We start from the raw sequence: 12,680 nt of genomic DNA, 5'->3' as shown, positions 1-12,680 counted from the left end.
GGTGGGAGAAGACCAGGCAATAGGAAATTATCAAGGCTGTCAGACAACTGGGAAGCCAACTAGAAGCACACGTATCTATCCTGACATGTATAAGGTCGAATATGACCTGCAGGCTGGCCTTCCCAACCCTGGAGTGCTTTGGGTCTGTGAGCAATGTGTTCTGTTTTATTTTTATTATGAAGTTTCACTTGTAACTCCGGTACCTTGCTTCACCACACCCTGCCTTATTTTTTGTTGTTAGTTTCTCTTCTGAGAAAGAAATCTTGGTAAGTAAGAAGGCTTTGGTAGAATGTTTCAACAAAAAAGGAAGTAACTGCTAATGATAGTATAGAAAATAGGTAACCTTTCTTTGGAATGTTTGCAAAATTATTTTAAGTTTTGTTTTGTTTTTTTGTGTTGTGAATGTCATTTGAATTGTATGAGTAGAGTGTGTTTATGGCAGATACAAAACAGTTTTTGCAGGATTGTTAGGTAAAAACCTGGCATTTATGTCCTCTGGCTTTTCTGTGATGTTTTCTCTTTATGGCTTTTTCTGGATTGTTGTCTGGATCATGTTTACAGCAGTTTAGATCACTCATATAGTTCATTTTTAATTGTAGGCAAGTATTTGATCTCTGTCACATAATGCTATCTTGTTTACTGGTCTATTTGTCACTAACTCATAAGCTTTTTTAAAGGTGGAATTATATTACTCCTATTTAAGTGTATATCCTCAGCATCTAGTAAGGTGCAGATCACAAGTTGTCTCTGAATAAATAAATATTTATGAAATGGAGAAAGTATCTGACAAGTTCTCTGTAACTGGAAGTCCAGCTGAGTGCCAGTACTTGTCTTTCTTCAGGTCGCTCACAGTAGTTCCTGCAAGTTTGATGACTTGATTATGAACTCTTTCTGTACTAACCTCATTTACACTTTCTCCTGGTCTCTCCTTGCTTGTAGTTTTGACTTTTATAGGTTACTTCCGCCATTAAGAGAGTGGGGGGGGGGGTTCTCTCTACTGTCCTTTTTTATTTGATATACTAATCAGAGGACTTTTTTTATTTCTTTTTTTTTGGGGGGGGGGTCTGGTCGTGGGGCCTGAACTCTGGGTCTGGGCGCTGTCCCTCAGCTCTTCAGCTCAAAGCTAGCGCTCTACCACTTGAGCCACAGCGCCACTTCCGGCTTTTTTCTTTCTTTTTTTTTTTTTATAAGCTTTTTATTTATTTATTTATTTATTTATTTATTTTGGGTCCGGTCGTGGGGCCTGAACTCTGGGCCTGGGCGCTGTCCCTCAGCTCTTCAGCTCAAGGCTAGCGCGCTCTACCACTTGAGCCACAGCGCCACTTCCGGCTTTTTTCTTTTTGCTTATGTAGTGCTGAGGAATCGAACCCAGGGCCTCAGGCATGCAAGGCAAGCGCTCTACCACTGAGCCATCTTCCCAGCCCCCGGCTTTTTTCTTATGTGGTGCTGAGGAATCGAACCCGGGGCCTCAGACATACAAGGCAAGCGCTCTACCACTGAGCCACCTTCCCAGCCCTAATCAGAGAACTTTTATCTACTATCTCTTTTCTTTCCTCTAAAAAATGGTGAACTCTTGAACTCTATATTTTTATCTTCCTTTTGTCCTTACCCTTAAAAAAACCTGAGAGTTCCACTGTGGGTGGTTCATTAAAAATACACCCTAGAAATTGCTAGAGGAGTGCCCAAAGAGGACCCGTGTGTGTATGTGTGTGTGTGTGTGTGTGTGTGTGTGTGTGTGTGTGTGTGTGTGAGTCTGTCTGTGGCAGGGTATTGTTTAACTTGCAACTCTTCAATATGGTATTGAATTTCAGTTTCTCCGGACGTAGACACTGATCTGGGAGGGAAGCAATACAAAGGGTTCTCATTTATGAATGTTAATTATCTACCTCTATTGAAAATTCTTCCTGTTTATATATCTTTTGTGGGGGGCAGGTAACTGGGACTTGAACTCAAGGGTCTGAGTACTGTCCCTATGTTCTTTTTTTTTTTTTTTTTTTTTGCTTAAGGCTAGCACTCTACCACTGGAAACACACCTCTACGTCTAGCTTTTTGGTGGCTATTGGAGATAATTGTTACATGGGCTTTCCTTCCCAGGCTGGCTTCAAACCAGGATCCTCAGATCTCAGCCTCTAGATTAACTAGAATACAGGCATGAGCCACTGGTGCCCACTAATATATGTTTTAATATGCCAAACAACAAAATACATTTTTAATGTAAAATATTTTTACATTAGCTATATTTATAAACATCTCTTATGGTTAGGCACTGGTGGTTCATTACTATAATCCTAGTGACTAAGAAGGCTGAGATCTGAGGATTGTGGTTCACACATACATACAAACACACACACACACACACACACACACACACACACCTTACATTGTTTTAAGGTAATATTTAAGATGAGCAAAAATGTTTTAATATAGAATTTTAGAAATTTTTGAGAGTAAAGGAGAGAAATTCATCTGTGATTCTGAGATAGCTACTGGTAGCATATGCTTGTTTTTTTGTGTTTTTTTCCCCACACTCTCCTCCCTCCCCTGGCTTTGAGTCTTTCCGGTTCAAATCACAGTTTACAAAATTAGAGCTGTACATATACAGTTTGGCAGTTGTTTTATTCACTGAACATGATGCTGCAGATTTTTGCAAAGTGTAATATTTGAGACTATTTCCCATAGAGGCACCAGAACTGAGTTAACCATATGCCACAATAAACATTTCTGATATTTTTCAGTTTTTCACCATATCACAAGCAACCTCACAGTCATTTTTCTGTATTGTGTGCCTCTTATTATTTCTTTAGCAAATTCCTAAATATGGGATTACTAAAATAAAAGGAGACATATTCCAAAGGAATTGCCTTAATTACCAAATTACCCTTTAGACTTGCAAGACCTTGTTTTAGTCCTTTATTTTTTTATTCTACCTTTCACCTATATATCTATCACCTATCTAATTTGATGGTATTAGAGCTTGAATTCAAGGCCTTGAGCTCTTGCTTTTTTCCCCCCTTCATAGTGAGTAGTACTCTACCACTTGAGTCAGGCCTCCAGCTTGGCTTTTTGCTGGTTCATTGGAGATTGAGTCTTACAGATCTTTTTTTCCCAGGCAGACTTTGTACCTCCATTCTCCTGGTCTTAGCCTCCCGAGTAGACAGGATTACAGGTATGAATCACTGGTACCTGGCTGTGTATTCATTTTTTTTATTGTGTAGTTTGAGAGTTCTCCCTATATTTTGAACACAAAGCCCTTAGTCAGATATGTGTTTTGTAACTATTTCCTCCCAGTTTGTGGCTTATCTTTTCTCTCTCTTAGCAGTATTGCTTACAAAGCAGAACATTTTAATGAAGTATAACTTAGCAGTTTTTTCTCTTTTGGATTGTATTTTTGATGTGGTACCAAAAACTTACCACTAGACCCAAAATCCCCTTCATTTCCTCCTATGTTATCTTCTAGAAGTTTTACAATTTTGCATCTTACACTTACATCTGTGATCCATTTTGAGCTAATTTTGGGGAAAATTGTAAGGTCTATATTTAAATTTGTCTTCTCCTTTTCCTCTTCCCTCTCCTCCTTCTGAGCAGGTAGGGGTCTACTTGCTCTAACACAGTTTGGTAAACAGGTGATACTTTCTGTGTTCAGTTGCCTTTACTCCTTTGTCAAAAGTCAGCTGACTATATTTTTGTGGGTTTATTTCTAAACTCTCTATTCTGGCCCATTGATCTATGTGTCTATTCCTTTGCCAATATCACACTGTTTTTACTATTGTATCTTTGGAGTAAATCATGATGTTGGATGGTATAATTTTTTGACTTTGTTATGTTTTTGTGTGTGTATTTTCTAGTCCTGGGGATTGAATTCAGGGCTTGGATGCTGTTCCCGGTTCACAACTAGCACTCTGTCATTGGAGCCACAGCTCTACTTCAGGCCTTTTGGTAGATAATTGGAGATAAGAGTCTCATGGACTTTTCCACCCAGACTGGCTTCAAACCTTGATCCTCAGATCTGAGTAGCTAGGATTACAGGTATGTCAGCCACGGCATCTGGCTTGAATTGGTTCTTTTAATTATTTTTTCACTGACTGTGACAAGGAACTGCTTTCTCATTTTTATTATATAAGGTTTTTAAAAAATCAGGTATTTTGAATATTATAATGCGCTAACTATAGAAATCAGATTTGTTCCTGTCTTTTGGGTTTGTTGTTGCTGTTCCTTGCAGGTTGTAGTTATTTATTGTAGTGACTTTTCTAGACTTTTATAAGGACTATGTATCATCTGTGATGCTGAATTCATTATGACAGCGCAGCAGTCAGCTAGTAGTTTGCTATTTCTTTAACATTTGAAGCAAAAACAAAACCAAGCAAGATATCAGACAGCAACTAAAATCCCCGAATTCCCAGTCTTTACAAATTGGTTGTATGTTGGAACACTTCTTCCAAGCTGTTTGTAACTCTACCTTTATCTACATATTCTGCTTGCATAGATCCTAAATTGTTCAACCAGGGCCAAAGGTTTAGACTTTTCCCATGCCTGCTTTGAGCACGCGTCCATCTGGGGGCCTGTGTGTGGATGTCTAGACTCTGCTATACATGAGGCTTTCCAAAGCCCTTTTCTTCCATGAGACCTTATTCCTGGTCTCTTTCTTCCTTGGCATGTTGGTGTGTCTTCTGCTTAACCATTGTGTCAGCTCTTCCTCTGGGTGGCTGAGCCTAGTACATTTACCTTTAAATCTTTTAGATAAACATCACCTCTCAGGCTGTAACAGCTTTGAGAAAGTTCTAAAATATATAAATTAAGATAAGTCTCCCTCAGAAAACCACTAGACAGAGCAAAATACATAAGCTACCAGCTGGGCGCTGGAGGCTCACGCCTGTAATCCTAGCGATTCAGGAGGCTGAGAGCTAAGGATCTCAGTTCAAAGCCAGCCCAAGCATGAAAGTCCATGAGACTCTGATCTCCAGTTAACCATGAAAACTGGATATGGTGCTGTGGCTCAAGTGGTAGAGCTCTAGCCTTAAGCTGAAGAGCTCAGGGACAGTGCCCAGGCCCAGAGTTCAAGCCCCATGACCAACCAAAAAAAAGATCTGCATTGTACCTTTTAAGATCAGCTGCTATGTAACAAGGAAATAAATGACATACAATTATGGGACAGTAATGACATTGACAATGAAGAAATCATTGAGACCTTACTAAATGGAAGCTTGAAAGCAAGCACTCATTGTAATGTTTTTTATATTTCTAGAACTTGGACTCAAAATGCTCTGAAGGACATTGGCATTCTTTTGGGAAACCACTGCATCATGACCCAAGACAAAGAACCTATCATCAGACAAGCTTATTGTCTTTATCTCATGACCTTGATTGTTGGAGTCTTCATCCAGTTCTCTGAGGAAAGTGAATTTGCAGTGGACCTGTCAAAAACCGGCCTCACTCATGTTCCCAGAGACTTATCACCACATGTCCAAATCTTAGATATGTCTCAGAACTTCCTTTTTGAGCTTCAGACCTCTGACTTCAGCTCTTTGTTAGGGTTGAAAGTTTTAAGACTTTCCCATAATAGAATCCAGAGGCTTGATTTCAATGTGTTCAACTTCAACCGGCACTTGGAGTACTTAGATTTATCTCACAATCACCTGCAAAACATATCTTGCTATCCAGTGGTGAGCCTGAAGCATTTAGACCTCTCCTTCAATGACTTCAGTGCCCTTCCTGTCTGTTTTGAATTTTCCAAGTTAATACAATTGGATTTCTTAGGGCTGAGTGCTACAAAGTTCCAACAGTTTGATCTGCTACCAGTGGCTCACATATATCTAAATTACATTCTTCTGGATTTAGGAAAGTACTATGTGAAGGAAGATGAGACAGAGAATCTTCAAATTCTGAACACAAAAACACTTCACTTCATCTTTCCACCAAATAGTTTGTTCTCTATCCAAGTAAACATCCAAGTTAACACTTTGGGATACTTGCATCTGACAAATATTAACTTGAATAATGAAAACTGCCATGTTTTAATGAAATTTTTATTAGAACTTACTAGAGGTCCAACCTTAATAAACATTACCCTCAACAATGTGGAAACAACTTGGAAATGTTTAGTTAGTATTTTTCAATTCCTTTGGTCCAAACCTGTGGAATATCTCAATATATACAATTTAACTATAGTTGAAAACATTAATGAAGAAGGTTTTACTTATTCAGAAACAAAGTTGAAAGCACTGAAAATAGAACATGTAACAAACAAGGTTTTTCTTTTCACAAAGACAGCATTATACAGCATGTTTGCTGAGATGAACATTATGATGTTGACCATATCAGACACAGCTTTTATCCATATGCTTTGTCCTCAGGCACCAAGCACATTTCGGTTTTTGAACTTTACCCAGAATGTGTTCACAGATAGTATTTTTCAAAATTGCTCCAATTTAGTGAGATTGGAGACACTTATCTTGCAAAAGAATGGGTTAAAAAGTCTTTTCAAAGTGTCTCTCATGACTAAGGATATGCCATCTCTCGAAACACTGGATGTGAGCTGGAATTTGTTGGAATCACATAGGTATGAAGAAGATTGCATTTGGGTTGAGAGTATAGTGGTCTTAAATCTGTCTTCAAATGTACTCACTGACTCCGTTTTCAGGTGTCTGCCTCCCAAGGTCAAGGTGCTTGATCTTCACAATAATAGAATAACAAACATCCCCAAGGATGTCACCCATTTGGAAGCTTTGCAAGAACTCAACATCGCTTCTAATTTTTTAATTGACCTTCCTGGATGTGATCCCTTCAGCAGCCTCTCTGTGCTCATCATTAACCACAACTCAGTGTTCCACCCATCAGCTGATTTCTTCCAGAGCTGCCACAAGATTAGGTCAATAGATGCAGGAAACAACCCATTTCAATGTACATGTGAGTTAAGAGAATTTGTCAGAAACCTAGGTCAAGTATCAAGTGAAGTGCTAGAGGGCTGGCCTGATTCCTATATGTGTGACTATCCTGAAAGGCTTAAAGGGACCCCACTAAAGGACTTCCACATGTCCCCATTATCCTGTAACACAGCTCTGCTCATTGTCACTATTGGGGCCAGCATGCTGGTGTTGACTGCTTCAGTGACCTTCCTCTGCCTCTACTTGGATCTGCCGTGGTATCTCAGGATGTTGTGCCAGTGGACCCAGACCAGACTCAGGACTAGGAATGTTCCCATAGAGGACCTCCAAGGAACTTTCCAGTATCATGCTTTCATATCGTACAGTGAGCAGGATTCTGCCTGGGTAAAGAATGAGTTAGTTCCTTGTCTAGAAAAAGAAAATATACAGATTTGTCTCCATGAGAGAAACTTTGTTCCTGGCAAGAGCATCGTGGAGAATATCATCAATTGCATTGAGAAGAGTTACAAGTCCATCTTTGTCTTGTCTCCCAACTTTGTCCAGAGTGAGTGGTGCCATTATGAACTCTACTTTGCCCACCACAATCTCTTCCATGAAGGGTCTAATAATTTAATTCTGATCTTGCTGGAACCCATCCCACAGAACAGCATCCCCAGCAAGTATCACAAACTGCGGGCTCTCATGACCCAGAGGACTTACCTGGAATGGCCCACAGAGAAGAGCAAACATGGACTTTTCTGGGCAAACATTAGAGCTGCTTTTAATATAGAATTAACACTCATTGATGAAAATAATGACATGAAAACTTAGAATTTTGGGGAAATTCAACCTAAGAAACTGTCATCACCTTGACTTGTGAGCACCATGACCTTCAATTATTACCTAGAGGTGTTTCTGTTATCAGTTAGAGAACAAATGTCCTCAGAGGCTCATGTGCTGAAGTAACAAGGGACAAGGTTAGTGGTAGTATTTAAAAGTGACTGTGTTATCAATGATTAATTCATTGGGGAGTCACAGCTTAATGGGCTATTTAGAAGGGAGGGCTTGTTAAAGAACTAAATCACTGAGGCCATGTGTTTGAAGGGAATATCTTGTCTCAGGCCTCTCCCTCATTTTCATATTCTCTCTCTCTCTCTCTCTCTCTCTCTCTCTCACTTTCTCTCTATCTGCCTCCTGACCACTATGTGGTGACCAGTCTCCTCCTTTGCCATATACTCCCACTTGCCACAGACCCAAAGCAATGGCCTGCAAACACATTTGTGCTGAAACCATGAATGAAAATAAACCTTTTACCCTTGTTTACCTAAGGTGTCTTCTTACAGCAATACAAATCTGATGAACATAAGCTTCTTTGGAAAAGACTTAATTAAAGCCTTGATTTAACTGAGCCACAGAACTAGGCTGAGAGGTGACAATGGTGCTCACATTGCCAGTTGGAGACCGCTCAGTCTCTTCTGGCCTAAAGAATATATTTTCACGTTCACACACACTTTTTTTTTGAGTAAATGCTCAGTTTTTCAGGGAGAAGACCTCCCTCTTCTTTCCTAGGAGTCTATGTGTTTTCATTAGCATGGGAAGGATCAAGTTCAGAATTGTAGACACTGGTGCTGGGAGCTCCTAAGGCTCCTCATTGGCCTGTAGGTGAACTTTATCATCCTGACCAACTTTGGAGGTTTAGGGGTTAAAAAAAAAACCAGGCAAAGAATTTAAGAAAGCATTTTCTGACCAGTCACAGTGCTTTACACCTGTAATCTCACTAACTAGAGAGGTAGAGCTTAGGAAGAATATAGCTCCAGGCCAGCCCAAACAAAAGCTCAGCCAATAAATCAGGCATAGTGGTGCATGCCTGTGATCCTATCTACTCAAGAGGTTTAAAGTCTGAAGCCAATCCTAGTCAGAAAATGTAAGACTCAATTAAAAAAAAAAATCTTACCTGAAGCAAAAAAGGCTGAGGGCATGACCTAAGTGGTAGAGTACCTGCCTAGCAAATGCAAGGCCCTGAGTTCAAAACTTCCCCTCCAAAACAAAACAAAAAAAAACCCCAAAGACACTTTTGTCCCATCAGTGTAATAGATTATTGTTGTTTTGACCTGACTACACAAATATGTAACTACCTTCTAATACAATACAAATACCTTGAATACAAACGGAAACGTAGCTGTAATCCTAGGCTGTTGTGGTGAAACACATGAGTACACCTGATTGCCAAGGTAACTCAGAGCCAAAATTATGTGAACTAGATATTGAATGGAATTATTCTGGTTGCCTTAGAAGTTTAGCTAATGCTCAAAGTTGACAGAAACCAATAAATGCTCCCACATTTCAAACAGAGGTACCAGACACAACCAGGCTGGATTTTGTGAAAGAACACAAAAGGGAATAGTCCACAATCCCCATTACCCGTCTCCTGAAGGCTATATTCAAAAGTGTGGTTAGAGGATCAGTAAGTGCAGGTTCTCCATGCTGGGGAAGTGCTGTAGTTTCTTCCAATGGCAAGTGGAAGGGCTGTGAGCATAGTAGCAAAGGAGCCTGGGCCCTCACTCCCACGGAAGCTGGTGCCTGGCTCTGAACCATGATCCTCAGATTTCAGCCTCCTGGGTAGGTAGGATTACAGGTGTGAGCCACTGGTCCCTCAATCACTACCTCAAAGGCCCTAACTTCCAACATAGTCACATCCTAAGTGACTGGGAATTGGGACTTCAACATATAAATTAGGAGAAGAGCACAATGCAGTCTATAATGTTAAAATTGTGACAGAACATTAGTTGTCTCCAGTAACTATTACCCTCGTTTAGTATTAGATTAATTGATTTTTTTTTCTCAAGACACCTGACAAGACAGCTAGAGACTACATTTCCCAGCCTGCCTTGTGGTTTGGTGTAGACATATGACTCACTTCTTAGTGGATGGAACCTGCGTGCCACTCTGGGCCGTGTCTCTAAGCAAGGTGAGGGTGGACTCCTTTTCCTCTTCTACTTTCCCATTGGATGGGAGATGAGAATCAGAGGAAAGAAACCTTTAGGACCTGGAGATGAAAAATCATATGTTAAGGATGGGTTCTGCATTCTCCTACTTTGTATTACCCAAGCCGGCCTCTCAACATTGTCTGGGCTGCTTACCTTTGTGTTTGAAAGTGAAACAAACCTCCACCTTTTTAAGTCCCTCTCCTACGGATTCCTTTGGTATAGTGTCTCAGTCAGTACTACGAGGCAGAGTAATGGTGTAGCATTCTGAGATGTCCTACCTGTGTCCACTTATTAGGAGGGAAGAGAGTACATGTTCTATTGTGTGACCTGAGCCAGAGCATTCATCATGTCAGGTACCAGATCTCTCGCCTTTCAGCTGGCCTCTTGCTCTTCCTTCTGCCTCACATGCTTTCCAAAGAGCAATCAGGATGACAGTTTCTAAGATGTAAGTTGTCTTCAGCCCTTCACTATTTAAAAATAAATGACCTACCTTTGTAGTCAGAGCAAAAGTCAACTCTTCCTTGCAGTCTATGATGCACCAGGATCTGTCTTCCTCCTCTCACTCACTCTTACCCCACCCCCCTTCTCTCCTTGGTAACATGGCAGCTTCGGTTGCCTCTGGCTCATCCTCCAAGTGCACCACACTGGGTCCTACCTGGATTACTCCACACTTGATCCTCAGGTATCACAGTGGTCCCTACCTGGGGAGCCAGGTGCGGCGATTACTCACACCATTAAGTCTCCTTTCCCCAGTCCCTCTCCCATACATCTCTCCCATTAGCTTTTGTCACAGCACAACTCACATCTGAAATGATCTGTTTACTTATTATCAATTTCCCTCCACTAGAATGTCAGCTCCTAGAGAATGAGAACCTTTTCCATGTGTTCCCTGCCTCTCTCTGGGGCTGATTAGATACTGCATAGCCTGTCATGGACACACAATAAAACCCTGGATGAGTAAGTACTCTTACTGGCCATGAGGCTGAGGTCCTGGATCTTCTGCCATATCTGTCTGCATAACCCAGTGGGAGCTGGCGCTGGGTCCATGAGAGCTGCTGGTTTGGTGAGCTGCTCCCTGCCCAGGCTGCCTGGTGAGCTGCTGTCTTTGGCCTTGGACACCTGGTGGTAGGCCGCATCATAGCAATGTCAACACTGAGGTCTCCATGCGACCTGATCCTGTGTGATCTCCTCTTTATCCACAGCGTGATTACACTGGACTCTTTCCATGTTCAGTGAGAGACTGTTTAACCTCTGGTGGTGTGAGGAGTCAGCTGAGTGTGGCAGTAGAAAAAGAAAAAGCCTTTTTCAGAAGAGGGAAGAATATGAAAGAAATATCTTAGGAAATCAGTGGTGCAAAGAAAAGAAAAAGAGGCAAAGAGAACGGGCTGGAGGAATGTGACAGGCTAGGAAAGAGATATGGGTGGGTGGTGAGGTAAACAGAGGCATGTATGACTAAGTCACATGTTCATTTACTAATTTATTTATATTTTTACTAATTTAATTAAATATTGTTTTTATTTATCTTTTTGGTGCTGGTACTGGGGCTTGAACGCAGGACCTTGTACTCTTGCTTGGTTTTTCTTTTTTGTATATTTTTATTTAAAAACCAATTATATTTCAATAAGACTTTTCTTTTCAACTAGTTGCTGACCACATCTAATTGCCAGCCTATGTTTACTGTCTTGCATTGGAAAAAAGTAATGCCTGGATATAGGAAAGGAGTAGATGGAGAAATTGAGAAATTGCTATTGAGAGAAGCATGGGGTTGTTTCGAGTATAAGATATGAAACATTGTTTTGAATTAGCTCTTTTGGCTACTCTTAACTTCACTTAGAATTACATGTCTTCACATAGCTGTGACAGCTCTACCTTACATCTGTGCTGTTCAACATGGTAGCCACTGGCTTTGTGTGATTACGGAATGCCCAGTTGAGATGCCCAGAACACATACTACACTTTAAAGACTTAGAATGTTTTAGAAGTAAAATGTATCTCATAATGTTTTGTGTTCATTTCCTCTTGAAACAGTACTTTGGATACATTAATGTATCCAGAGAATGTTACAGAATGTATTCTCTCAGAATTCACTTTCCATGGGAGGTGTGGTTGCATGGCTGCATGCATAACTATGAGTAGGTGGGTGTCTGCTCAGGGATATCTGTTGGGCAAAGGAGAGAAATCAGGACACTAGAAGTGCTTTGACTGATGCCTGCCTACTCCTCCCTCCCAAGCATCTCTCCAGACCCAGGCTCACAAGGCCCAGGGTATGGGGCAGGAGCAGCTAAATTCATGCGACTCCAACCATGTGCTGAAGGAAAGGAATAGTGTGTAGGAGGGTGGGGGATTTTATTCTTTCATTTTCAGACATATATTTAAACAAGTGCTGAGATGAGGAACAAAATCGGAGATTATTATAGATTTAAAAAAATCACAAAATCCTTAAGTTGGGGAACTGAAGCTTTCTGTGTGCAATAGAAAAGTTGACTATAAGTCAAACAGTGGGTCATGCCTGTAATCTTAGCTATCCAGGAGGTTAAGATCTGAGTATTGTAGTTCAGAGCCAGCCCGGTTAGGGAAATCTGTAAGCCTTTTATCTCCAGTTAACCATGAAGAAGCCAGAAGTGGATCTGACGCTCAAGTGTTACAGAACTGGTTTGAGCAGAAAAAAGCCAAGAGACAGACCCTAGGCCCTGAATTCAAGTGCCCATATTGGCATTAAAAAGAAAGAAGAAGAGAAGGGGAGGAAGAGGAAAAAAGAGGACGAAGAAGATAAAAGAGGAGAAGAAGAGAAAAACTGATAATAACAGAGAATTGGAGAGTTAGATCAAGTTTT

The 12,680-nt window shown here is 40.7% G+C and overlaps 1 protein-coding gene across 2 annotated transcripts; it reads left to right on the top strand.

Annotated features, from left to right (window-relative positions):
- The first annotated feature begins 177 nt into the window (after positions 1-177).
- Positions 178-8,183, top strand: Tlr6 (toll like receptor 6). 2 transcript variants are annotated; one of them, XM_042678493.1, is made up of 2 exons: positions 178-266; positions 5,243-8,183. In XM_042678493.1, exon 2 carries the CDS (start codon positions 5,301-5,303, stop codon positions 7,689-7,691), a length of 2,391 nt encoding a protein of 796 aa, XP_042534427.1. In that variant the 5' UTR covers positions 178-266; positions 5,243-5,300; the 3' UTR covers positions 7,692-8,183. The 2 variants fall into 2 exon arrangements, with proteins under 2 accessions (XP_042534427.1, XP_042534429.1); XM_042678495.1 differs by lacking the exon at positions 178-266 and adding an exon at positions 3,985-4,026.
- The last annotated feature ends 4,497 nt before the right edge of the window (positions 8,184-12,680 follow it).

The sequence above is a fragment of the Dipodomys spectabilis genome, unplaced genomic scaffold (assembly GCF_019054845.1).
Source record: "Dipodomys spectabilis isolate Male_0828 unplaced genomic scaffold, ASM1905484v1 ptg000043l, whole genome shotgun sequence".
NCBI classification, from domain to species: domain Eukaryota; kingdom Metazoa; phylum Chordata; class Mammalia; order Rodentia; family Heteromyidae; genus Dipodomys; species Dipodomys spectabilis.
Note: the sequence above shows the minus strand (reverse complement) of the source record. Positions and strands in the feature narration are given on the sequence as shown.

Coding starts and splice junctions, on each gene's coding strand:
- Tlr6 (XM_042678493.1), top strand. CDS start 5,301: ATGACCCAAGACAAAGAACCTATCATCAGACAAGCTTATTGTCTTTAT.